Below are 27893 nucleotides of genomic sequence, written 5' to 3' on the forward strand. Positions count from 1 at the left end.
GGGGTAGGTTGTGGTCACTGATGATAACTATTATTAATAGATACAGATGGAAATGGGTCTTCTACACGAATTACTGATGTTCGCATTTTCGCGACTACTAAATGCTTTGCCTAAAGTTGCAGAGTTATCGTTACAACACTAAAATAACCCTTAAATTTATTTTTAAGATATTTCAGACATAAATATATTGAGTACATATAAAGAATTTCGCAGCTATTCAACAACTTAAATAATGTAGATTGCATTATTTTTTATACCAACATTTTGTTGTTGGTTGTTAACAAATTGACATTGAGTCATGAAATGACAAATTAGACAACAGATGAACAGAAATTGCTGAAGCTTTATCGAAACAAAGGTTTATTATTGTCGGTGTCAATTTCTGCGGTAAATATGGAAGGAATTCAAGTATTAACTCAGGATTTTGTTAACGTACATATAACGAAGTCTGACAGCGAAGATGCCGCTCCGGTTGAACGTCGATTTAAAAAAGGAATCAATATTCACGAATTTAAGGTTACTATGATTCACAGATTTTATTATTTTATGTTCTCTTTAAAAATATATGAAGTTACTAAAGATACATTGTATATGGTAATCTTAGTGGCGTTGAAAATAACTGTTTTATTACTGTATTAATGGGATTATCTAAATCATTGATAAAACAGCGGTTAAATAATAAATACTTATTATTTTCTTGTAATATCATCAACTTCGACAAGTCTTTTGCAGGGTAATAAGCTATTATATGCTATTTTGAATTTTTAAAGAACTATCCCTTCGATGTTGCTGGGTTAGAACTTTTTCTACTTTTTATATCATCCCGCTTCTCCCTTTAGCCTGTAATATGCCATTGCTGAGCATAGGTCTCTTTCCCCATGTAGTAGAAGGATCAGAGCTTAATCCACCATGCTGCTTCAATCCGAGTTGGCGGATATATTCCCTACTATGAGTAACGATCTTTACCAGATGTACATGATAACATCCGGGACCGACGGCCTAACATACCTAATAAAATATATATAGGATAGGGTATAAATATATAGTTTATCCAGTACATAAGTTAGAAAAACATTTTAACAGTAGGAGGTAAAGTAGGCCACTGTTTCACCTCAACTTTTTCATTTACAATTGCTAATAAAAATATCATATATATAAATGGGAATCCAACGGTGAAAAATAAAAATGTCAACCATTTATCTGTTGGATAGCGTCATCTATCAACTACCATTAATGGCAACCGGTGAAATAGGCCCTATGTTACAATAGCTAATATAAGAAATGTATGAACTGTATTTACAGGAAATGTTAAAATTAAAAAAAAAAAATTAAGAATGTTATAAATATTGGCAGTAGAGTAACAGCAGTTCTTATTTTACTACATTGTTACATCAATATTTTTGAAAATATTGACTAATTTACACAAGTTTTTTGGCTTTGTTTAAAGACTAAACTGGAACTTGTGACTGGTGGTTCAGCTGCTACGATGAAATTACAAGTCTTTGACAAGAAAAACAACTTCATCTGTGACATAGACAATGATGATGCCCTATTAGGGTCCTATCCCATTGATGATGGGATGAGAATACACGTCATAGATAATTTTACATTAGTCAAAGATTTCGGAGAATCCGATAGTGCTGAAAGGTAGGAAAAAAAAAAGAAAACAATTAATTGTTGAAGTTATATATATATATCTTACAATAATAATTATTATATTTATATTTTGTATTTGAAACATATCACTATATGTAAGTTAAAAAGTGTAATTAAATCTTAGATGCTAATATTATTAAACCGAAAATTGTTTGAACATACATATTTGACTTTATATAGAAAGACACATAATAATGTAACAACAGTTACCATGACTATAAATTTTATTTAATTACTATAAATTATTAAAGGCTGCTTGTATATATATATATATATATATATATATATATATATATATATATATATATATATATATATATATATATAAAATAAAAATATTTCATTTAAGGTTCCGTTTATCAGAAGAAGAGTATGAGAAGAAAGGTGACACTTTACGCTCATTTCTTCAGAAGAATAGACTCGGCAAGTACAATGAAGAGGAGATGAATAAACTAAAAGAGCAGCAGCAGAAAGAGTTAGAGGAAGAGGCTAAGTGAGTACTTCTATTCTAATAAATTATTTTGTTATTTGGGGTCAACTATCACGTAATGTTTTTTAGCAACATTTTAACTTCCTGTTCCCTCTGGTAATATGTGGTGAGATTTTAGACTAAAAAATACTCTATAATTCTTGTGTATTACATGTTTTTTCTGAATTTTATATATAACATAATACCCATAATCTGATTAAATTTTGGTAAATTAAGCATAAATATTGAGCATCGTGGTTGCAGGCTGTTTATTATTCATTTTTAAGGCTCAGAATGCACATTCAACGTTAAAGTTTAGCAGTACTGGCAGTGCATTTGAATATATTTCTGTGTGTTTAAAATATTATTTTTTTTAATCAATTTGGTAGTAATGTGTTTATGGAACTGGAAACCTCAATTTTTTAAGTTAAATAAAGCAGCTGGTTTGAACTGCTGGTTCGACAAAATTTTAGCTGAAAATACACAGTAAGGCTCACTATCCCTTTTCATTTTAACCTTAGTTTGGATCTTGTGTTATTGTCTAAGCTAAAGAAATGACAATGCCCTGAACATAATAAAAAAATCTCAGTTTCATTTAAAATTTTCATTGTATAGCTTTTAGTTGTGTCAGTTTGACATGGGATGGAGAAAAATACACAGTGGAGAAGCAGACAAGATGGCAAACTAGTGTACACCAGGAGCATTGTCAAATTATTGCCGACTGTAACTCCTACCATCCCCATGAGCTCTGGTAACCTTACTCACCACAGGATCACAGTTGTTTTGTCTTTTAGTAAAAATATAATAATATAATAATATTATACAGGATAGCAGAAGCAGTACTAGTAGGAGCGAGATGTGAAGTCAGAGTCCCTTCACAGGGCGTAAGGCGGGCCACCGTCAGGTACAACGGACCGCTAGATGGGGCTCGGGGTTTGTGGATTGGAGTTCAGTATGATGAGCCTCGGGGAAAGAATGATGGATCGTGAGTATACACTATTTATTCATTCATTTAGATTAATGGCTTCTAATAGTGCCCACAACTGCTCTGGTGTAGCGGTGCGAGTAGTCGCCTAAACAACAGATGGTTTGCGGGTTCGATTCTCGCTTGGGATGGATATTTGTATTTGTACAAATGTGTACTTCTTCCTGGTTTGGATGTCTGTCCTTGTGGGTCTCTTCACCGTGCCCCAGAGAGCACGTTAAGCCGTCGGTCCCGGTTGTTATCATAAATATCTGATAGTGATTGTTACTCATATTAGGGAACATATCCGCCAACCTGCAGTGTAGCAGCGTGGTGAATTATGCTCCAATTCTTCTCTTACATGGAAAGAGAGGCCTATGCCCAGCAGTGGGATGTTATAGGCTGAATGCAATGCGATACGATGCAAATAGTGTCAAAGTAGCTTTCACCAATGTCACGTAGAATGGAGACACGAAGGAAATTAACACACACGAGAAATTAACATAACATCAATAAATTTTATAATTTACACTGATTTTAATAATTCTGTCACAATTAGAAAGCTAGTGTTCCATGGGAACATAAGCTTTTAAAACATACTATGTCACAAAATCTTGGAACGTCAGCCATAAATTACAGCTTTGGTAAACATGATTAATATTATCGTTCCTAAATAAAAATTAATTAATTACAGGGTCAACGGTAAAAGATATTTCACATGCCCACCTAAGTATGGTGGTTTTGTCAAACCAATGTATGTAACCGTTGGCGACTTTCCCGTAGAAGAATTTGATTTGGACGAGGAGATATGAACATCGAGCTTCTTTTGAGAGGGTAATGCTTAAAATTATTTAATAAGTGGCATCAATTTATAACAAAACATTATGCTAGTAGATGGCTTCCTGGAACATATTTGTATTAGTATTTGTTTTTAATAGTGTGTAATTAATTGGCTTATTATAGTCTATGTATAGAAAGAAGTTTATCATAATTATGTTACTAAATACTCAAACGATGTGCTATTTTTGACAAGAATTAACAACAAAAAAAGATAAAATTATTTCCTGATTTTTTTTGTCTTGATTTAATCTAAATAAAATGAAATGTAATTAAAAACTATATAATATATTATTAACTATAATATATAAAATATAAAAAAAATCCAAAAATATTTAAACTAATCATTTGAGTAAATCACAAAACACACGTGAAACTTAGAACAATTTTGTCTTTGTTCTCAGTTTATTAAAATTGATATATACTATCTTATAGCTAACGAAGATAAATTAGCCATCTTAAGATGCCACTGCTCAAATGCAATTATTTTTATATATTTAACACATTATTAGCTAGACGCTTGAACATAATCATAGGTTTAGTCACTATATTGTTTTATATTTGCTTAACTATGTACAAGTTTTCTTTGTTTTTTCACTAAAATAACATTAATTTTGATGGGTCCCAAGAATTGTATAATTTTATTTTTTATTTGATATTTGATAAAATAGGCTTTAAACGGGATTTTACAATTATTTATATGTATATTTAAAATTGAAAAATTATCCTAGAGAATACTTCAAGGAAAGCGATGAATAGGAGTGGAAACCTAATCAAAAATGTTGTAAAAAAAATTATTGTTGTTTATTATACCTTCCTGTAACATATTATATGGATAGTATAAAAAAATTTGTGCGAACGAAATCACGGGCATTAATCCGTTATAAATACGTCTTGGAGTAATTTTAATGATTATATTTTCATATTACTTCTGAACTTCATGTTGAAGAGAATTTTTGATATAAAATTTTCTTGCGACCCATCAATTTTGTTATTCATAATTTGTAGCTTGCTGGCAAGCGGGACTATTTTATATTATTTTTTTATAAAGATGAAAATCATGTTCTCAAAATTTATCTTAACTTGAATACTTGTACGTTATGTTAACATTCCAAAATATTTCAAAGAACAAGGTTGAAATTTTTTTTTGTCACACTATTTAAATTCATTTTCTCAATTAATAGTAATTATTATGTACCTATTGTATTTTTTTATTGAAAAAATAAATTTTTATAATGTAATAGTATTTTATTTTACTGATTCAAAACCCATTACTAAACTACTTTCTCATCGCGGTCAAGAGATGATTTATGCAGAACACTACATTCTTAACTAATTAATTTTGTCTACTTCTATAGATATATAGTTCTACTTGTATAGATAACGTATTTAGTAATATTGAAATTCACAATAAATCTGTTATAACTGTTTTAACTTCCGATCACTGCGGGCAAATATTCTCTCTTAATGAGAAAATTAACACAAATTCTCGAAGAATTACATGTAGACCAATAACGGTAAAGAGAACGAATTGTTTTAGGGATATTGTAACGCAAAAAATATGTAAAGTACCTATGATGGCGCAGGATCCAGATGTAATCTATAATTCAGTTTTTAAATTAATTTTAGATGAATTCTATAGCATTTTTAAACTTAAAACTTTCGATATAAATGTAAACTTAAAATTTAGTGAATGGGCCTCTGAAGGTATTATTTATAAGAGTAGGAGGAGACTAGATTTTTGAATTATGTAAAAGAATATTCTAAAACTTTTAAAGCTGTTTGTATGGCTGCTAAATCAAAATATATCAAAGATAAAATTATTAATTCTGATGATAAAATTAAATGCACGTGGAATATAATTAATAGTATCTGTGGGAATCATAATAAGCAAACTATACCAATTGAATTAAACATAAATGGTGCTGTTGTAAGCTCGGATGACAAGTTGGCAAACGTCTTTGAAGCCTTTTTCGATAAAATACCCATTGACTTAACTTCTCGACTGAATTCATCTTCAACTGATTCTACCCAACTTCTTAAAAATAACGTAAGCAAATGTAATGTTGATTTTCCATTCTCGCAAGTTGATTCTTTAGGTATTCTAATAGCATCTAAGAATCTTAATATTAAAAAAACAAATGATCTGTGGGGCATTTCAGTTAAATTAATTAGTACTATCATTGAGACCTCGCTCCGTACTTAGCTTTAACTTTTAACAATGTTATTAAAGTGGGGTCGTGGGGTCCAGATTTGCTAAAACGTAGTAAAGTTTTACCACTTTTTAAAAGGGAAGTCGAAGTGATCCCAGTAATTATAGACCCATTTCAATCCTAACGTCCTTAAGTAAAACATTTGAAAAAATTATGCTAAATCAACTTCTTTTCCATTTTAAAGTTAATGGAATTTTTCACAGTAGACTTGGGTAACTCATGAGTGAGTGATACAAATGAAACATATCTTTTCAAGTGAGCTAGTCTCTCATCAGCTCACTTACGTTTCAAATGTATCTCCAGCTCATTAGGCTTATGATTCATTTTCGTGAGACTTCTCTGTAGAATCTACATTCCGAATCGGTGGTAGCTTTACTTCTACAAATCGCTAGTGACTAATTGATTCTTAAAGTTTTAACTTGTAAAATGACAATTCGAAAGTGCTCTTGGAGCCTATTTGAATAAAGCTGTTTTTGATTTCGTCTAGGCACGATTTCATTATCAGTTATATGTATTATATTTCGCGTTTTGTACTTCTATATTAGACCACATATGGTATGGTCGTCGCACTGACTTTGAGATTTTAAGTTTGCCTCCTTTACACATACTAATGAAGGTAATTTTTTAACGAAGCTAAGACTATAATATCAAGTTGCCACTCATACTAGCGAAAAATTGACTATACCTAAATATTAGGCGATACAACGGGTGTTGAAAATCAATGTGTTACGTATCAATAAAACAAAATCATCCAAAATTTATGTTTTTTTATTGAACGGAACGTTCTGGAACTTTGGTCTTTCAAGATTGAGTGTAGATCTTGAAAACAAATTAGTCTTCTGATTACATATAGGAAGCATTATTTTCTTAAAAATAAGGTCACAACCTATGCCTATGCATAATGCTGCAACCAGATTTCCTAATAGGGACAGCAAAAAATCGCAGATGTAACCGTGACATAATATAAACAAAATACAAGTCAAAAATATATTTATTATCAAGCAAATCAGTTTAGAACTTTCGTCTCTTGAGTATCTCCGGTCGCCAGTTGATGGGGTGCGTTTCTTCAGAAGCAGATTCATCTTCTCGATAGATTTTGATGGTTTTGTCTGCCTCAGCGGTGATCAGGCGGGAACCGGATTGGTCGAATGTCATCGCAAATATACCCGCCTCGCTGTCCATAGAACCAGGCTGGACTGCCGACTGCGAAATATACATATACTAGATGACCCGGTGAACTTCCTATCACCTACATATATTTGTGAAAAATATGTACAAAACACTTTCTGAACGCACCTAAAAATATTTGACAGCCAAGTGACATTTTTTTTTTTTTTGATAAGAGATCGGATGTCAGCTAGGGACATTTTGTATTGGCAGGCTTCGGCCTGACTATTATAGACTTGGTTTCGACCTCGCCTATCATTTATAGACAAAGAAGAGTAGACGAAAATATGAAATTACAGACTTGGCTTCGACCTTACTTTACCAGTCATTGAATCAGAAGAAAAATAAAGTTACTCCAGACTTGGCTCCGGCCTTTTGATATATCAGTACGAAACTTACAAATTCAAACTAGGCTGTATGGATTATAGTCTTTTGCCTTTCCCTATTGGGGATAAATTTTAAAACAACAACATTTTGTATTGGAAAATTAAATTGCCGTTTTTACTATTATCCGTTACTTATTATTTATATTGCTCACCGTTCAAACCTTTCTTAAACTTTCATTGATATTTCAAGATGATAATTAGTCAAATTGGTCCAGCTGTTCTCGAGTTTTAGCGAGACAAATGAAGAGCATAAATTGGTGGAACTGAATCTATCTATAATTAACTGCGACAAATATAATTTTAATCTGTAAAAAGACGATTCAAAAGTGCTTTTGAATGGTAATTTTTTATTTTGATTTTCAATAATTAATTTAAAGTATTAGTACATAGTTTTCCATAACATGTACTTTTGGTAGTAAGTGTTAGTATTATTTGCAATGTGTGTTAAATATCAACCATAAAATTACAAAATTATCTTTTTATTATCTTTTAACCATAAAATTACTTGTAACAATTAAATCTATCATCATATTTGGATATTGTAAACCCATTTACCTATTTCGAAATGAAATTTAAAGCCATAGAGAAACAGTTTTTAAATCTCACCTGTAACCTCTGGAAGTTGTATCCTGTCCTCCAATCCCAGCAGTACATTGTTCCATTATCCCCACCACTGACGAGTACCCCCTCTGGGTTAACAGCCATACAATTAACTATAGCGTTATGTCCAGACAAGTTTTGAATGAATTTTCCTTCTGGACACTTCCATTGTTTGATATTGTCAGGGGACGCTGATGCAAATGTGTACAGAGTGGGATGGATAACAATACTCCGGACAGATTTCTTGTGATTTGTGAGTGTACATATTGATTTGCCCGCTGCTAAATCCCAGAGTCGTATTGTTGAGTCATGTGAACCAGTTATGACCTGGAAAATGAAATAAAAATAATATAGACAAATTTTTTTATTTATTCATCATCACCATCATCTCAGCTTATTGCAGTCCACTGCTGGACATAGGCCTCCACAAGTTGCGCCAAATATGGCGCGAACTCATGTGTGTTGCCCATAGTCACCACGCTGGGCAGGCGGATTGGTGACCGCAGGGCTGGCTTTGTCGCACCGAAGACGCTGCTGCCCGTCTTCGGCCTGTGTATTTCAAAGCCAGCACTTAGATGGTTATCCCGCCATCCGTCGGCTTTATAAGTTTCAAGATGGTAGTGGAACTGTGCTATCCCTTAGTCGCCTCTTACGCCACCCACGGGAAGAGAGGGGGTGGCTATATTCTTTGATGCCGTAGCCACACAGCATAATTTATTTATTAATAATTACTTAATACTGTGATCATATTATTCATATCATATATGTAAAACTAAGATTTTTTTTTTTTACAATTTTTACGGGAAGCTGGTAAATAAATAAATAAACGCCTCACACTCAACGGCCCCCCGTAGGATTTTCTCCTGTGTCGGGGGTCCGGAAACACACACAATACACAAGCACAAACGCCCAGACCACGACAAACATTTATATGTACCAATAAAAATATCTGTCGTGAGCGGGGATCGAACCCGCGACCGCCAGCGCAACAGTCACTACTGTGACCGCTGCGCCAACGGGTAGTCTTGTCGTCGTCAGATTATAACTGATATGCCAGTGTGATTTAACTGTGTAACTAACAGATTATTAATTTTGTAATAATTAGGCCGTTGGTGTCATTTATAGTGGCTCTGCTTTCTGCTCTGGGGGTTGTGGGTTCGATTCAGTGTTTGCAACTGTACAGTAATTTTCGTACATGTGCATAATTTCATGCCACTTACGATTTACGATAGTACTCTAGTACATCGATCTAGATCCGACACAAATTTGACGGATACGATAATTTTTATCCACACACGATAGTTCTATGGCCCTGGTATCATAAATGACGTGGTTTAGTTTGTGAACACTGGCTCGATTCCCGCATGAGTCTGGGTGTAATATTTGCATTTATTTATATATATAATAAACTATATAGTTATAACACGAGCATTAAGTTGCCGAATGGGTTAGTTATCTTGACCTTACAGAAGATCAAAGCTAAATAATGCTTTCAAGTAGTGTAGTGCTCCTGTTGGCGAGTAAGGTGACCCCAGAGCTCCCGGGGAAGAACCGGCAACGCGTCTGGTGTCGCAGACGCCTGCCAGGACCGGGCCGCCGCTCGCCTGGCCAGTTCTACGTGTCGGGCTCTCGTACCTGCGGCTCGGCGGCCTGGCACGCCAGCGAGGCCACGGTGTCGGAGTGGCCGGCCAGCGTGTGCACGTTGGCCTTGGTGCGCAGGTCCCACACGCGCGCCGTGCCGTCGCGCCCGGCCGACAGCAGCACGTCCAGCGCGGGGTGCAGCGCCAGCGCGTACACGGCCGACAGGTGCCCGTGGTAGTGGCGGATCACCTGCGGGCGGCCGGGCTTAGGGCGGGGCGGGCCGGGCTTGGGGCGGGGCGGGCCGGGCTTGGGGCGGGGCGGGACGGGCTTAGGGCGGGGCGCGGGACGGGCTTAGGGCGGGGCGGGGCGGGCCGGGCTTAGGGCGGGGCGCGGGCCGGACTTGGGGCGGGGCGCGGGCCGGACTCGGAGTGAAAAATTACAATAGAATCCCATCAAAAGCAACAAATGCCAGTAATAAATATGTATTGGTTTCTAAGTGGCTTTTGTCGCTTTCGATAGGATCCTACTGGAATTTTTCGATAGGGTGTTTTCTAATATTTACGCAAATTTTACTCACTTTCATGAAACAAGTTTTTTGGATTTTATCGCGGTTCATTAAATTTTTTTACATGCCCAACGTTTTGAATACTTTACAGCAACTGTGATCATGGGAGGACTGAGGTGTCGGAGACGTCCTAACGTTACAAAGTTATTCCGAATAACTAAACTAAAAACTAAAACTAAAATCCGAAAAAGTTGTTTCATTACAAAGTAACTTGTGATAGGAATTTAAATAAAAATTCAGAATTTTTGAATGATGAACTTACACATAAATTCTCATTACAAGGGAATCCGAAACACAAATGGTAGACTTTACTGGGCGTGTACAAGAATTTTCATAAGACTGGAGAGGCGTAATTTTGTGATAGAAGAGATTTAATTGTTAATAGCTAAATTATTGTTTAATTGCTAAAAATGTATAGTTATTTTTAGATTTAGAAATCAAATTATCGTTATTCAATTATACTTAAAATTCACTATTGATACACTATTTTACAAATTATAATTACTTCAGTCTAAAAAAATTATTATATTTTAAGAGAACTCTGAATGTATATCCTTTAGTGAATTATTATATTATTCGAAAAAAAAAAACTTTGTATTTGAATAATAATTAAGAGACTCCACTCCTTCGTTGACCCAGGGGACACATTCAAATACGACCCTGAGTAAAAAGTATACAATATTGATAAAATATCATGACAAGAAAAAACCTTGCAGTATTAACATTAAAAAGGTGTCTTTTTTTGTGTTCTCAACAAGTCAACAATTAAAATCATTTAAAATTACACCTCTATTAATTTTAATAAGAATACACAAAAATGTATCATTTATACAAAAATTTCAAGATTTCAAGATTTTAAAATTATATCTGTAGTGGAGTAATTTGGTGAATTGAAAAAAAAATCCCTCATCAAATCAAAAGAACAGCTACGGAACTAAAAAAAATACAGTATTTTAGAAATAAACATATAATTATGAAAAGTATAATCTTTACTAATATTATAGAGAGGACAGATTTGATTGTTTATTTGTTTGCATTGAATAGGCTCCAAAACTACTGAACCGATTTGAAAATTCTTTCAATTTTGGGAAGCTACACTATCAGCGGTTGACATAGTCTATATTAAATTAAAAAAAAAATTAGGGGAAAAATATTTTGAAATTTTTGTTAAATACCCTCAATTGCAATTCACATCGACCTACCTTGTTGTATTCGAGATCCCAGCACTTAACTTGTCTGTCTTCTCCGCAGCTGAACAAATATGGATGTCTGGATGAGACTTCTAGACCTATGAAAAAATAAAAAAATTAGCATTCTAGCAAGATTGTGGTGAATTTTATGTGAACCAATATACATAAAACACAAGTTTAAATATATCTTTTATTTAGCCTATTTATTGTACCAGGCTATAAAATATCTTGCTATAGACGTGCACCAACATATCAAAAGACAAATTGGCTTAAACTGCATAGGACTTCTATGGTAGTTAAATTTCCAATTACAGATTCTTTGCATCAATCGTAATGTACATATGAAAGAAGTGAGAATCATTATGACTACAATTAAAAAAAAATAACATTTGTATGGGGAGTATTGAGGATAAATATATTTAGTGATTGGGCTGATTTTTCTGTTTCAGTTACAAACTAAAAATTTATGATAATTATATAAACACAAATTTTTTTACCCTTTCTTTTAATTTGTTCAAAATGTTTTCAGAATTAGATTTTTTATTAAATGTGTAGTTTATGTCACTTAACCTACACAGTGTATATAAATAAATAAAACAAGTATAAATATAAAATAACAATTTGAATTTACCTCTAACAGTGCTGACGTGTCCCGTGAGTGAAACTTTTAGTTTACCAGTCGCTAAATCCCATATTTTAATAACTCTGTCCGCAGCGCCTGAAAAACAATGCGTATTACAAAAAAATATCAGCTAAGTTTTTGTCACCTATTGGTGTAGAGTAATTAAGAAAGAAACTGTACTGTGTGGCTACGGTACTAAAGAATATAGCCACCCCCTCTCTTCCCGTGTGTGTCGTAAGAGGCGACTAAGGGTTCACACACCGTTCAGACACAGTTCTGCGACACAGTTCTGCTACCACCTTGGAACTTAAAAAGCCGACCGGTGGCGGGATAGCCATCCAACTGCTGGCTTTGAAATACACAGGCCGAATACGGGCAGCAGCGTCTTCGGTGCGACAAAGCCAGCCCTGCGGTCACCAACCCGCCTGCCCAGCGTGGTGACTATAGGCAAAACACATCACATTCACGTTATTTTTGGCGTAAACTTGTGAATGCCTATGTCCAGCAGTGGACTGTATAGGCTGTAATGAAGAATTAAGAAAGAAAAAATACATGAACAGTTATAGCACAATTTTAGTTTCCAAATTCTAAAACTGCTAATATTTCAAGAGCTATTTAATTTTTTATTTCATTTATTTAAAAAAAAATCGGATATTTAGAAGATTATATTTAGTGTAATTTATAACTTAATTTACTAATTATTATATCTAAATATCATGAGTAAAAACATAAAATTCATAATGTTACTATTATTAATGTTAATAAAATCTTTTTTTAAGAAGTAACAGTAAGAACTGTTTCTCCAACCTATAAGGCCATGGCCATATAAACAAAATATAAAAAATACACACCAGTAGCGAACCACTCATTGCCAGGTTCCACCGTGACACATCGAACCCAACCCAAATGTCCTGATATAACTCTGAATAGTTTCCAAGGAGCGTGCCATTTGGGCCGAGGCATGGTGGGTGCTTTTCTTGGCGCTGGGACAATGGCCGTTGGTGTTGGGTTGGTGGGTGCACTGTACGGTAGCATCGCACTGTCGGAGGCTATTGCTGCCGATTCGGCTACCTCTGTTTATAAAGAGAATACATATTGTCTTTTATCTTATTTCATAAAATAAGTATAAATAAATGTCTTAAACTCATAATTTCTAGGCCTCATATATTAAACTTAGGATTTCTACATGGGGAAAGTGCTATGTCCAGCAGTGGGATATTACAGGCTGAAGCTGTAGGATTTTAATCATTTGTTAGGGTTCCGAAAACACAACAGAAAATACAATTGCCAAGACCATAACAAACATTGATATGGCTAGTGGCCAAAAATTTGACAAGTTCAGTGATCGGACTGTGGTGTATCACTAACTTATCATGACCACAGTTTCAAAGTTTCGTTGTCAAAGTTATAATGAAACTACGAAAGCTTTAAGTTTAGTATATTTTTTATTCCTTAATTTTTTTTTTTTTTTATGGAGTCATGCACTTTTTGCTTAATATTAGATTTCTTCTTGCTATGAGTATATTTGTATATGTATGTTTATAGAAAACAAACTACATCAAATTACAGGTTTACTACAGAAAAAATAAATAAATGAAAGCAATAGATATAAGAATATTTAAACAATTTAATTCTTTCATTTTTTTTCAATATTAGCAATAATTTAAATATAGAAAATACATTGACAAATTTAAGATTTTCTACATATTATATTAACTAGCCCATTAACACAGTGCACAGTACCCCTTGTTTGTTGTCTGCTTCGAGTCTATTTTGCCTATCTTAGGAACAAACTACCTTGTGTGTATGTTAAACATGTTTAAATATATATTTACCAGTATCATGTGGAGTGTCCGGTCTGCTCATAGCTTCCTGTTGTTTGATGGCTTGAGCTTTCTGTACTGCGGACATCACCTGTCCATAACTATCCCTGGCTTTCACCGATCTTAATATTTTTTCACTGCCAAAGATATTAAACAAATATTTTTAAAATGACATATTTTATTACATCAATACTCTTATTCATAAATATTAAATACAACTACAGACTGTTCTCCAATCTATTAAATTTAAAATTCTTATAAAGGTAATTATGTACAAAATCGGCCTCGAATATATGGGGCTAGGGGAGAGGGGATGAAGGGGGGTAGGGTGGATTTTTACCCCCCCTGGACAACTATTATCGTGTAAATCCCGTGATTAAAGTTTTGAGGTTAAATTTTTAAATCAGAAAAAATTAACCTACTACCTTTGAGGTTAGAATAACGCTTGGCTCCAGCACTGCGGGAAGTGCAGCCCTTCTGCCCTTGCGTGCGAAAGCACTCTGGGCTGCCCTCCCTCAAATAAGTCATAAATAATAAGTAAAGTCATAAATAGATACATTGATATTTAATATACAAAAACATGATTAATGTGGAACACAGTTTTTGAGACAATCTTTTATATGAAAATTATGTGTGTGTTATATTGATGACTGATTGATTGAGTCATCATTAAACATCTCACAGCCAGTTATAGGCTTGTTTTACCGTGTAAGAAAAGGGTTACATTACGTTGTATCAAAACAATCTAATAAAAGAAATGTATGAAGACGAGAATGAAAAGATGAGAGGTACAAGAAGTACGAAGAGTTAAAATCATCTTCAAAAGTTGTGATTGTTATTAGGGCACATTAGGCTACATTGTCAGTTTTGCCCATGTTGTAATTATAATAAATAGGTAAAAGGTAATACTTACGCTTTTTCGTCAATTGGCGGCAACATACTTTGGTTAGAAAGAAACATATCATGCGATCTTTTTAAAGATCTAAATACGAGCGTGTGCACTGAATGTTTTATAACTTCGTCCGTCATTTTGTTGAATGTTTGATAAAACACTAGTACATAATATTAAAACTATAATTATTTAAAATATATTTATTATTTTATTGTTTGTAACTTATTTGTTAACTTCAAAACAAGCAAAAACGGCGTCCAAAACTGCACATTGAACTTGATCAACATTAACTGACGTGTGTCAAATGTCAACGTCAAGTTTTAATATAGATAATAATTTTCAAATTTCTTATAGTGCGATTAAATCGCTAAATATTTAAAAGGAATATAAATCCAAGTATTGGGTTATCAGTTCCTATTCTGAAATAATCTATTATTATAGAAAGTTTTTTTTAGTTATCACTCGATATATATAAAGAAAAAAGTAAAATTAAATATTATAAAGTCTACTACAAACCATTATTTTTAAAGTCTATTTATATTTTATTACATACACGCATTGGAGTAGCGTTGTGGATTATGCTATGATTGTTCTCCTACGTGGGGAAAGAGGCCTATATAGCCTAGGCCTATATAATATATATATATATATATATTATATATATATATATATATATATATATAATTTATGATTATGTATGCCATGGGATACTCATCCCAACTTACCTATCCGGTAGTTGTGGTATGGTATACGGGTATGCGACCCCGGCTTCCCTAGCTATTACTGCCCTATCCCTTGAACTCCTGGGTGGTAATATCCTACATTTCCTATTTTCCCACTCTAACTTACCAATCTTCCTTTTTCACACCACCTATCCTTTCCCTTTCCCTATTCCTACCCTCCCCGCCAATCCAACGTCTGCCGCGCGGATGGATGCATGGCTAGGGGCAAGCCTAGTCGTAAGCGTGCCATATTGCCCTGGGACCGGGCGACCCAGAATAAGGCCAGCCTTACCCTGGCATGCGGGGCTCTGTCAGGGTGGACAAACTTTTCCCTAGCTACTCGTGGGAACGCAATGGATAACCGAAAAAATTCTATTCACAAAAATGGCGGCGGTGTGGTTCGCCACCCATCACGTCTCGTTTCTCGCGGGGGCGAAAAGCGGCCCATGGAGAGCCGCTTCGCTACGTTGAATGTAAGAGGAGGAATGGATGGTAAGGTAGATGAAGTATGTCAGATGATGGATGAAAGATTCATAGATATTTTGTGCGTGAATGAAACCAAGAGGAAAGGGTGTGACACCACGGTACATGGACCCTACACGGCATACTGGTCGGGAGTCCCCCAAACCAGCCGAGCCTGTCAGGGAGTTGGTGTGATCCTTTCCTCTCGAATGGTTGAATGTGTGATGGAGCATGAATGTGTAAGCCCAAGACTCCTCTGGATTAGGTTGAAAGTCGGACTCACTCGCTTGTTTATCCTTGGGGTCTATGCACCGACGGATCTGCGCGGAGGTGGGTCATTAAAAGACCAACAAGAGAGAGAGGAATTTTGGGATAGCATGAGAGAGGTCTTGAATAAATGCGGAGAAAATGAACGGATCGTAATGTTAGGGGACTTTAATGGGTGGGTTGGAGTAAAGCGTGATGGGTATGAAAGAGTTCTGGGTACGTTTGGGGACGAAAGAGTGAATGACAATGGGAGAAGTCTGCTTGAAGTATGCTTGGAATGGAATCTTTGCGTGGTCAACACAATGTTTGAACACAAAAAGATCCATTTGTATACAAGAGATGAGGGTGAGTCTAGAAGCATGATTGATTTTGTAATTGTGGATGAAAGACTGAGAAAGAAAGTGCTTGACACTCGGGCATACCGCGGTGTTGGTCTCGACACAGACCACTTCCTGGTCATAGCCCGAATACGTGGCCTCTTTAAACGATGGCGCCACCGAGGGGCCGAGCCTACGAGTGTTTTAGCCAGAATAAAAGTGGAAAATCTACAAGGAAAAGAAAAGAAAGATGAGTATGTAGAGAAACTGAAAGAAAGTTTTAAAGGCATAGAAGAGATAGGTGTGATTGAGAATTTGTGGGAGACTTTTAAGAAAGGGGTCGTGAATAGTGCTATTGAGGTGTGCGGGGTAGCTAAAAGAAGGAAAGGAAGAAAGAACTATAATGTGTGGATGGATAAAGATGTACAAAAGGCTGTGCAAGAAAAGAAGAAAGCGTGGTTGGATTGGTTAGCAACAAAAGCTAACCAAAAGGTTCAAAAGGCAACGGATGACGAGGTAAAGGAAGCAAGAACGAAGTATAAAAGATTGAAATCAGTAGCGAAAGAAGTTGTGTCGAGAAAGAAAGAAGAACGAAAGGATGATTTTGATAGGAGGCTCACTGAAGATTTCCAGTCAAACATTAAGTTTTTCTGGAAATCCATCAAAACAGCCAGAGGAAAAATTTCTCCCTCGGAGCTGAGCACAATCAGGAGTCAAGATGGGAGCGTTATAAATGGAGAAGAATGTGTGTTAAAGAGATGGAAAGAGTATTTTGAAAGTGTGTTTGAAAGAGAGGAAGTGCAGGTACAACATCCGGCACCTTCCATTGAGAGTAGTATAAATGTCGATGAAAGTGAGATAAGCATGGATGAAATAGTGAAAGCGCTGAAAAGTATGAGATTAGGTAAGGCTGCAGGGTATGACAGGATCACCGTCGAGATGCTGAGGGCTGGACAGGGTATAGTGGCTAGCCAGCTGTACTGCCTTTTCAATTTGTGCTGGCGAAATGGGCAAGTACCGGAAGACTGGTGCAAAGCCGTAATCGTGCCGTTGTATAAGGGAAAAGGGTCACGGCAGGACTGCATAAATTACCGCGGTATAAGCCTTCTCAGCGTCGTCGGTAAATTGTATGCGAAAGTGTTGATTGAAAGGGTTGTAAATGAAACAGATGAAAAAGTATGGGATGCACAAGCGGGATTTAGAAAGGGAATGGGATGTACGGATCAGGTCTTTTCCTTGCGGTGCATAGCCGAAAAGTTTTTAGCAAAAAACAAAAAGGTCTATTGCGCGTTCGTGGATCTGGAAAAGGCCTATGATAGAGTGGTGAGGAATGAATTGTGGTCAGCATTGTCCGTGTACGGTGTGAGCGGCGCACTCATGCGAGCACTACAATCTCTTTATAGGGATTCTAGTGCTTGTGTGAGGATAAACGGGGCATACACTGAATGGTTTAATATCGAAAAAGGTGTTAGACAGGGATGTGTAGCGTCACCGTGGCTGTTTAACCTGTTCATGGACAATTGCTTGACAGAGTTAAAAGAGAATGAAAGTGGGTTGAGAATGGGTGAGTTACTCGTCAAATGTCTTCTCTATGCTGATGACCAAGTATTACTTGCGTCCTCGGCCGAGGAGTTGCAGGAGATGGTAACTGCTATGAGTGGAGCTTTTGTTAGAAAGGGAATGAAGATGAATGTAAAGAAGACGAAAGTGATGGTGTTTGAAAGAGGTGAGGTAGTGACAGACTGTAATATCGTGATTGGAGATGAACAAATTGAACAGGTGAATGAGTTTGTGTATCTGGGTTCGAAGTTTACAAGAGATGGAAAGTGTGAGAGTGATATTGAAAGAAGAGTGAATGCAGGAAACATGGTGAACGGAGCTTTGAACTCCTTTATGAGCAGTCGGAAGGTGTCTAAAAAGGCTCGTTTGGCTGTGCATGAGGGGGTGTTGCTTCCGACACTCATGTACGGAAGTGAAAGTTGGGTATGGCAGAAGAGACATGAAAGCAGAATAAATGCAGTTGAGATGAGAGCGTTAAGAAGTATGATAGGAGTTAAACTGAGTGACAGGATGAGAAATAGTGAGATAAAGAAACGGTGTGGTCTGAAAGAAGATGTAGTGACAAAAATTGAGAAAGGTATAATGAGATGGTTTGGTCATGTCGAGAGAATGAATGAAGAACGACTGACGAAAAAAGTGTACAAGGCGAGTGTGAGTGGAAGTGTTGGAAGGGGTAGACCTAGGCGGACATTTCAAGACCAAATCGGGGACGTCTTGAAAAAAGGCCAGGTCAAGAGTACCCTAAACCGACGAGCATGTATGAAGGGAATAATGAAAGTGGATGAAGCGAAACAAGTATGTAAGGATCGTAGCAAGTGGAAAGAAGTGGTCTCTGCCTACCCCTACGGGAAAGAGGCGTGATTATATGTATGTATGTATATTTATAATTTCATCAAATTCTTTTTTATTTTAAATTTATAGCATTAATTTTCTAAGATATTTTTACTTTATGAGCATAGCCTATTATTAGCGGCAATTAAAATTTTTAAAATATTCACAAAAAACCAAATATATATATTTTTTTTTTTTGATAATTTTTTCATCGATGAAATAGGGTGTAGTTTCCCTGATTTTGATAAGTGCACTTTATGCAGACTCACCCTGTGTGATATATATATATAGCAGTAGGATATTAAAAGCTGGAGCGATTTTTATATTTTTCGTAGCATCTGGTAATCATGAGTTTTAGATTTATTTGTCTTATAGTAAAATTAAAAGGTGTTTATTTTATTTTACAAACAAATATACGTTTCTTCAATTACTTTATTTATAAGTATAAAACAGGTTTGCAGTGTTCCATATAACTAGCTTAAAAAAAACAAATGGTAGAGACTATTTGTGTAAATATATTATTTTATCGACTAAAAAGAAACTAATATCAAAACAATTGAAATTTATAAATTATTAAAATTTATTATTCTTACGTGAGATGTATACATCTTAAATTAGACACGACGATGTTGACGATTATATTGGACATTCTTGTTCTTTTAAAAATTATCTATTGTAATAATTATAATTAATGCATTACACCTATATGTGAAAATATTTAATTAATATTAGTTTTTTGACTAGATAAGTGTGATTGTTATCAACTAAGACTATGGTTAGGCGGTTACAAGCATTTACATTGCACATTGCTATTATCATAATTACGTATTAATATTTACATAAAACATTTTTTTTTTTCAATATGTAGATCATAATATGTATTTTACATAAAGCCAAAAAGTTTTAATTAATGTTAAAAATGTTTGTATAAATAAATTGTATAAAGTATTAACATCTATGCAGACAGTTACATAAAAATATAGAAAAAACTTTTAACAAAATAAACAAAAATACTTAAATAATATACATATACATCATAAACAGTCATCACAAGTATCGTAAACACGTTTTTGATATTTTAATATTTAAACGAAGCTACTGGCTTTAATTTTTGTTTCACAAATGTTCCTGTTTCTCAGACGAGTCGATCGACGTTCGAATCAGTAATCGACCATTCGTAATCGATATCAGTTGAATCGGCGACGGAAAACACCGCGCCATTTTCGGTTCAGATAGCCGATTTTTCCGGATTATTCGCATCACTAACTCGGCGAGAGTGTGGGGCACGGCGGAGAGTTCTTGGCTGGAGATTCAGTGGGGGGAGATTAGGTCTTTCAATTCTAGTTGGGGAGGAGACTAAGGGTCGGTTTCCTCGACGTAAGGTTTCCATTCCATTCTTGAAATACTCCTCAGTTCTGTCGGAATAGCTCTCTATTAATGGGGCCGGGTCTTCGTATTCGACGTTGAAATGTCTAGTGATGTCCTCGGGTGGAGCGAGTTTGTAGAGGGGGGATAGGGGGGGCTCGACACACTCGTAGTGATGATCATCTTCATGGTACGGATCGGCTACGAAATGTCGAGTACCACGAGGGGTCAACGCAGCCCACAGCACGCGAGAATCAAGTGCAGTGCCATAGAGTGTATTTGACCCTCCTGTTTTTCCTGTGCCCGATTTACAGCCACCGCGAGCCCTGAGGAAATAATATTCAGTTAATGAGTAACAATAAAACTTTGTGTTTTTATACTAAGTTTCCGCAATCATTTTATCTTATATCATGGTCAAAGCCATGATTTTTTATAATATAATAAAATTTATAGTTTTATCGTGTAAAGTCATTTTATTTTAATTTTTTGGATTGGATTAGTTGGTGTTACTTTTGATTTACACGAAAATGGAGTTTCTTAATTAAAATAATTTCGACGATAGCAGTGTTTTGAATTTCAAAACTAATGGTAATGACCTAATATACTCGTGCTTATAATATGGTAATTTGTTAAAAGTATATATATACATTACTATCTCTATGTGTGAATAAGTGTTTTTATATAAATCCTTTCTGAGTGGTGTGCAATAAAGCATATTATATATATATATATATTAGACGCCGCGTTGGCGTAACGGCTGGCGGTTGCGGGTTCGATCCCCGCACATGACAAACATTTGTATTGGCGTCTGGGTGTTTGTGCAGTCCTTGTGGGTCTCCCCACTGTGACTCGGAGAGCACGTTAAGCTTCGTAGCCTGATAGTGATCGTTACTCATAGTAGGGAATATATCCACCAACCCGCATTGGAGCAGCGTGGTGGATTAAGCTCTGATCCTTCTCCTACATGTGGAAAGAGGCCTATACCCAGAAGTGGGATATTATAAGCTGAAGCGTATAGCGTAAATATATTATAAGAATTCCGGAATTTTCTGGTATAAGTCATAAACTTAGAAGTATTTTTGTCATAGTGATAATTAAGGATGTTTAAAAGTGGATTTTTGTATTACTTACTCTCGGCATTTAAGCAGGAAGAGTGCCAATAATGCTGCGATGCAGAGCACTGCAATGCAGCACGTTATGAGCACCAGGAACCACGTGTCATCAGTCCCGGCTGGCTCTGCACATTTTTTTAATATCTTTAACATTGCGCGAAAGAATAACAAACACCTTCTCAACTTTTCCATCTAAACTTATAATAAAACTGTAAAAAAAAATCCAATTCGGTACGAAATGTACAGGATTAAATTTTCTTCCGACAGAGGAATAAGATATTGGCAATTAGGCGTCGAAGAAGTTGAAAGCATTTTAAAAAATTTTTGGAGGATACTTTGTAATTTTTTACAAAAATCTATTACGAAGTGCACTTTTTTTAAAAAGTTTTGTCTATTTTTTATCTGTTGCCAAAAGTTATGGAATGTTTTATTAAATTTGACCGAAAATTGGTATGATTTGAGTTCATATTGCGAGTTGCGGGCAACTTAATATTTTAGGAGTTGTATTAAAGGCAAAATCCGTTGTTTTATAACATTAATTTACTTCTCTAAAGAATAGACGGCCAAGTATGTTAAAGATAAAGATAAAAGATTTACGAAAGTCAAAACCAGTAATTCCGAACAAAGAGCTGGTTACAGTTTATTTATAATATTAGTAGGGTATAAATTATTTTTATACTTACCATGTCTAGGCAGTTCATGGTACTCCACACCAGGGAACAAGGTGTTGTCTTCGTTGTTCTGAGAAGGTGGACATTTGGAGGCTCGGCACGGGGGCGTCAAGTTGGCTATGTTAGCTAAGAAGGCCGGCAGGGGGGGCGGCGGCATGTGTACGATTGAGTCCGGCGGCGGGCCGAGTGACAGGCATTCTGCCCCGCACGACATGCTAAGGGAAATAAAAATAAAATGCTTCTAAGTATTAGTATTTGTAAACAAAATTCTTAGTGGCCAGTATTTTGGGCGTTTGGATTCTTAGTAAAAGAAACCTTCTAAATGCCAGTATATGGAAATTAAAAAAAGAAAATTCTAACTGGCCAGTGTATTTGGCGTTTTTTATGTAGTTAGCCTAGTTACAATATAAAACATTCAATAGGTCTGTAGTGTAACGTGAATCGATATATCAAAGGACAAATTTTCTATTATGGGACAGGGGTTGGAGCTTAATCCGTCACGCCGCTTCAGTACCTGATGGCGAGTAATTTCCTACCCATAGTTTCCAAGCGCTTATGATGATAACTAAATGCTATACCCGCTTTATAAACTATGATGGGGAGACCCCACAAGAACCTAATACTTGTTTGTATGTCATATTAATATATGTCATGCCATATTAATATACTTCCGAGTGGTAATGAAACCACGATCGTCCTTGTCAATTGAACTTGCCCACTTCCAAACCATAGTTTACAGTCATCGTAAAAAATATATATCTTTTATTTTTTAACATTTAATGTTATTCGTGTCTAAAAACTTAATTCCTACTTTTAAAAAAATAGAACTAAAATTATGACAGTTGATAATTATCAAAATAAAAAAATAAGAATCTATTTCTTTTAAAATTTTATTCATAATGAAATAAATTCATTTTCTATAAATAATTCAGTAGAAATGTTAAATTGATGTCTCGAAGTGTATTTTATTATTAAATAGATGTTTCCAATTACAAAGAAGTAAAAGATGTTTTTTTTTTTTGATAAAATTGTGCCAAACGAAAACAAAATGTCCTGATACAATCAATAAGATTTCCATAATCTCGGAGCTGTAGTACGAAATCTGTTGGAATTGTATTTAATAACTATAATACTAAAAGAATAAAAAAAACAATGAACACATTATTAGGATAAATAAAGTAACTCACATTTAGTATTTTCTAAAGTTTTCTTCAAAAAAGCACTACTCGCGTCCTTATTTAGTAATACTTTTCCAAAATGGTCCACGGATGTAGGACGCAGGCGCGAACTTTGACCTTTACTAAGGAAATACGAGACATACAATATCGTATTTAATACTAATATCGATATACATTGGTGATTTTCAATGAAAGATATCTCAACAACTTTTGAATAATACAGCAATGTATACCGTACTATGTTGTAAACTACATTTGTTAGTATTGTTTGGTCTGTGATATTGATTCGCGCAAGCGCAACAACAGATTTCGCGACCCTCATACTAAGGGTATGTGATAGCTTGAAGTGGTGTTTGAATAAGTATTGTCGTCTCTTTCTATTCCCTTTTAATTCTGCATGTTAGAAGATGGTAGATGATTAATTGTTCGAGTGCGTAATACGTATTTTAATGTGACTGCCTATTAGTGTCGACCTACACTGTATGGCCGATAACGTTTTTTACTTCGCTCTCTGACTATTTTATTAATTTCAAAAAACTGTCGAAATTTCTTTGATATGTAAAAGTGGGTTATTCGACATGTTTGTCTGTAATTATTATGAGTACAAAATATTTTGGTAGATACTGTTGCAAGCGCCATAGTCATAGGTATACTCCGAGCCTTAATAGTTCTGTTAGAACATGTCTCATTTGTTGTTGGTAATGCTTATCTGGCACATAAATTACTGACAAGATTTATTAGCAGCAAGAAAAATTTTTTTAAGCCTTGGATTGATTGTTTGTGAGTAACAGAGGGATAAAATGAAGTTTGATAATTAAAGTAAACCTATCTCTTTGATATATACTTCAGATATCTTTGTAAGCAATCAGTGAAATAGGCTCAAAAACGTAAAACAGGATATTTACTGTTTGTTTTTTGTTTTATTTTGTATTTCAAATATTTGGGAAATGTAGCCACCACGATGACAGAACATGGCTCACCCCATGGCGGTGTTGCAACATGGTGGATGATATTGCCAACCCCAAAGTCACTGTAATATCGCCAACGCCATGATCATTCTACATTTTAGGAATAAAAAGGTAAAATTACAAAAAACGCGCCGAATTAGCACTGCAGTGTGGATAGATCTTATATATGATAGCACGAGATTCATCTAGGACTCTAGGTGAAGATGATTTGATAACGACGTTATTTGAATTAGGAATGTATTACGTCAGGGACTCATTTACAATATTCACAGCTATATTTCTGCTTTAGCATATGAAATAGATTTTTTAATACTGGAAGAAACCCCGAACACGCTTTTTACTTTTTTATATTATAAAATGAGCAATACAATAGAATTTAAAAAATACGCAACTGATGTCTCATAAAATAAAATAATATGCACTACTATTTGCATTATTCTTTAATTATAAAACTAATGTAACGATTTTGTCTTTGAAGTATGATGATATTATTATAGAAAAAGAGTAAAATTAAATCTGTTTACCCAATACAAACATTGAAGGTTTAATATTTAAAGTCATGAGTTAAAAAAGTAAATTTAGAACGAAAAAGCTTACTTTACTCTATACTGTATGCAATAGATCGCTTTATATATGTTATATAATGCTTTAAAAATCTAACGAACGTTATCATTCCAGAAGGTCTGAATAATTGGACAATACCATCAACGCGCTCTCTATTTTCATCATGTTATAAAACTAACACCATATCGCCTCCTATATCCCAGATGATAATAGAGATACCATTACGAACAAGATTACTTCCCACTAGATATACCTCGCGATTTTACCTCCTTCATTCGGATTTACTTTTTTTATGCATGCTTGACTCGGGGAGTAATCTGGTGAATGGGTGACGAGAGCGTTACGAAAAGTGTGATCGGGCGAGGTGAATGGAGCAAGAGAGAGAAGTGCAAGCAAACGTTTTCTTTCTCTTTTTCTCTCATAGCCAGTTACATATCGTATATTTAAGACACAGTGCTGGCCGATTGTGCCGGCCTATTGCTAATGAAGTCACACTCGTTTTGTTATAAGTTTTTAAGACTTTCACGGTGTCTATGAGTATTTTACATATACTAGATTTACCACGTTTTTTTTCCGACATATTGAAACTCCCGACATTTCGGCTACGTTGTAGACACCATGGTTACGAGTGACTCTTTATTATTTAATTTATGTACCTCTAGAGGTGTAGATAAACGTATTGTCTACCTGATGGTTAGCGGATACCATAGCCTATGGAAGCTAGCAACACCGAAGTGTTACCCAGGAGCTCCAACAACAACATTCACTACAAAGACACACTTTCGTGAGGGTAGTGTTAATTGCCTGCTTATAGTATAAGGTTCAGGGAATTCTCCATCAAGCTGCTCCAGTTTTTGAGCAAGAAATATTCCGGTGTGTTCCACAAAATAGTACTTCACAGATTTCTCGTTGCCAGGTTTTAATAGTCTTTTCATGTAATTTTATTTATAAAATTTTCCCGAATACGAATACTTTCTAAAGAAGTATCATCTATGATTTATGATATATCTTTTTAGATATAATGTTTTTGTCTTTATTTATGTTACCTGTGTTACCTATTCGGTTTAAAATTAATTATTAAGAAAAAATTTAGTTATCTCTTGTGTGATTATAGTTATCCTTTTACGGAAAGCTTTTCGTCAGTAAGCTTTCTTACAATAAATACGATTTATTTTAGAAATTATCGATATAAATAGACGAATTATTTCTATCTATATCTACGATATCTATCTATTAGCTATCCGTTCCACGGTATGACAGATACAGGGCGAAAGGAATTTAATTAAGTAAGGCTTCCTCGGTAACATTATGCAGGTCTGCGCGACTCTCGCTCGGCGTTCGCGAGGTTTTTCATTTATAAAGAAAATGCATTTTGCTCTCCACTTTCAGAGAAGTACCTTCTGAAGTGAACATTGGATTAATTTGGAATATTATTCTATTTATTTTTTAATGCATTTAAATATTCAAGCAGTGTCATGTGAACTTATTAAAGTTATGAAAAGTTTTGTATATATCTTTTAAAAAATAAAATATAATATATCTAGCTATAAAATAGTGTGGTATAGAACGTTCTTATTAGTAATAATTTTGCTCGCAAACGACAAAAAACAACTTTAATTTATAGCGACAAAGAATACAACGTAGGCGCAAAAATAGTTAAATACATACGCATTATTAAGGATTGACATGGAAAGTACTAGTCAGATATTGATTAAATTTAAATTGGACCAAATGAGAATCCTGCAACCAACCAGCCAAACTACCCAACAAGCTTTCGATTTCAAAAAAGCTGGTGGTCTGTAAAGTTGGTTTACGGACGATAATTTAACGTGACAACGTCATAACAAAACATCTCCTCGGACGTATAGGCCAATCGAGCGATAGTACATGGAATATAGATAGAGCGACTGTCACTGAGTCTAACGGGACAATGAGCGCAACGCAATGAGTCATCCTTTTTCGTGCGTGCCGCCGACGTTCATCGATTTATTAGACGTTGTCACGTCAACAAAAACATCAATAACGACACACCAAGTAAAAAGTTAATCATCATCATCATCATCATCATCATTACAGCCTATACAGTCCACTGCTGGACATAGGCCTCCACAAGTTTACGCCAAAAATAACGTGAACTCATGTGTTTTGCCCATAGTCACCACGCTGGGCAGGCGGGTTGGTGACCGCAGTTAAAAAAGTTAATATGACACATAAAAAACAGTGGAATTGAAAAACCTCTTAATTATTTGGAGTCAGTAAAAAGGTATTATTAGTTAGTGTATTTATACCTTTATACAAAATCCCCACTAAATGTACTGACACTAAAATTTTTCATCCACATTCACCTGCCCGCATTCGACGTATGACACTTATTATTAATTCTCTTTTAAATTCTCGCTCGGTCTTCGAAATGACGCAAACGTGAGGAAATATTTTACACGGCCGTTACACATGACATGTTTCATTATGTTACAGTTGAGAGGAAGATTTTAATATAATATAGTTTTTAATATATAGTAGCGAGTATTAATAATGAAAAAAGTGTCATCAGCTCCGATACTCAAAATGAACTTTACGAACGATAGCCATGATAATTAAAAATTAAAGTATTCCATTAAACCAATTAAGCTATAATTAATTATTATTCTAAGAATTAAAAGATAAATTGATGCCTTTTATTCGTATCGGCACAGTTAATGCTCTCGCTACAGCTAAACGTGCTGTAGTGTCACTGCTGTTTCGTTTATTTGCGATTCAGCTTGTAGCATCCAACATCTGGGCATAGGCCGCTTTCTCCGTGCAAGAGAAGGATCGAAGCTTAATCCATCACGCTGCTCCACAGTGGGTATTTTGCTCCATCTAATTTTTCATGCTCTTCGTTAATGTTCTGTCACTTTGAAGAAAGAAGGAG

At 35.1% G+C, this 27893-nt stretch overlaps 3 protein-coding genes across 3 annotated transcripts; 1 reads left to right on the forward strand and 2 right to left on the reverse strand.

The window, feature by feature from the left end:
- The first annotated feature begins 323 nt into the window (after positions 1–323).
- On the forward strand, positions 324–4066 carry LOC123658571 (tubulin-folding cofactor B). Its single transcript, XM_045593947.1, has 5 exons — positions 324–516; positions 1448–1647; positions 2006–2149; positions 2952–3110; positions 3784–4066. The coding sequence occupies exons 1-5, from the start codon at positions 394–396 to the stop codon at positions 3899–3901; spliced, it is 744 nt and encodes a 247-aa protein (XP_045449903.1). The 5' UTR covers positions 324–393; the 3' UTR covers positions 3902–4066.
- A 2823-nt stretch (positions 4067–6889) lies between these two features.
- LOC123658562 (pleiotropic regulator 1) lies at positions 6890–15264 on the reverse strand. Its single transcript, XM_045593940.1, has 8 exons — positions 14987–15264; positions 14086–14210; positions 13102–13323; positions 12260–12346; positions 11641–11726; positions 9928–10122; positions 8299–8619; positions 6890–7342 (listed from the first exon to the last, which is right to left on the reverse strand). The coding sequence occupies exons 1-8, from the start codon at positions 15100–15102 to the stop codon at positions 7151–7153; spliced, it is 1344 nt and encodes a 447-aa protein (XP_045449896.1). The 5' UTR covers positions 15103–15264; the 3' UTR covers positions 6890–7150.
- Positions 15265–20317: 5053 nt separating this feature from the next.
- Positions 20318–22486, reverse strand: LOC123658565. Its single transcript, XM_045593943.1, has 3 exons — positions 22285–22486; positions 21621–21726; positions 20318–20815 (listed from the first exon to the last, which is right to left on the reverse strand). Exons 1-3 carry the CDS (start codon positions 22484–22486, stop codon positions 20353–20355), a joined length of 771 nt encoding a protein of 256 aa, XP_045449899.1. The 3' UTR covers positions 20318–20352.
- Positions 22487–27893: the final 5407 nt, after the last annotated feature.

The sequence above is a fragment of the Melitaea cinxia genome, chromosome 12 (genome assembly GCF_905220565.1).
Source record: "Melitaea cinxia chromosome 12, ilMelCinx1.1, whole genome shotgun sequence".
In the NCBI taxonomy this organism is placed as follows: Eukaryota; Metazoa; Arthropoda; class Insecta; order Lepidoptera; family Nymphalidae; genus Melitaea; species Melitaea cinxia.

What these genes read in the sequence shown, in the direction of transcription:
- LOC123658571 (XM_045593947.1), top strand. Translation starts at nt 394, where the DNA reads ATGGAAGGAATTCAAGTATTAACTCAGGATTTTGTTAACGTACATATA. An exon ending in GAGTTAGAGGAAGAGGCTAA is followed by an intron (nt 2,150 to 2,951) that starts GTGAGTACTTCT and finishes AATATTATACAG; the next exon opens with GATAGCAGAAGCAGTACTAG. An exon ending in CGGGGAAAGAATGATGGATC is followed by an intron (nt 3,111 to 3,783) that starts GTGAGTATACAC and finishes AATTAATTACAG; the next exon opens with GGTCAACGGTAAAAGATATT.
- LOC123658562 (XM_045593940.1), bottom strand. Translation starts at nt 15,102, where the DNA reads ATGACGGACGAAGTTATAAAACATTCAGTGCACACGCTCGTATTTAGA. An exon ending in GGACACTCCACATGATACTG is followed by an intron (nt 13,324 to 14,085) that starts GTAAATATATAT and finishes CTTTATAAACAG; the next exon opens with AGGTAGCCGAATCGGCAGCA. An exon ending in GGGATCTCGAATACAACAAG is followed by an intron (nt 10,123 to 11,640) that starts GTAGGTCGATGT and finishes GGCCGCCCGCAG; the next exon opens with GTGATCCGCCACTACCACGG.
- LOC123658565 (XM_045593943.1), bottom strand. Translation starts at nt 22,486, where the DNA reads ATGTCGTGCGGGGCAGAATGCCTGTCACTCGGCCCGCCGCCGGACTCA. An exon ending in CCATGAACTGCCTAGACATG is followed by an intron (nt 21,727 to 22,284) that starts GTAAGTATAAAA and finishes AAAAATGTGCAG; the next exon opens with AGCCAGCCGGGACTGATGAC. An exon ending in TTCCTGCTTAAATGCCGAGA is followed by an intron (nt 20,816 to 21,620) that starts GTAAGTAATACA and finishes TTATTTCCTCAG; the next exon opens with GGCTCGCGGTGGCTGTAAAT.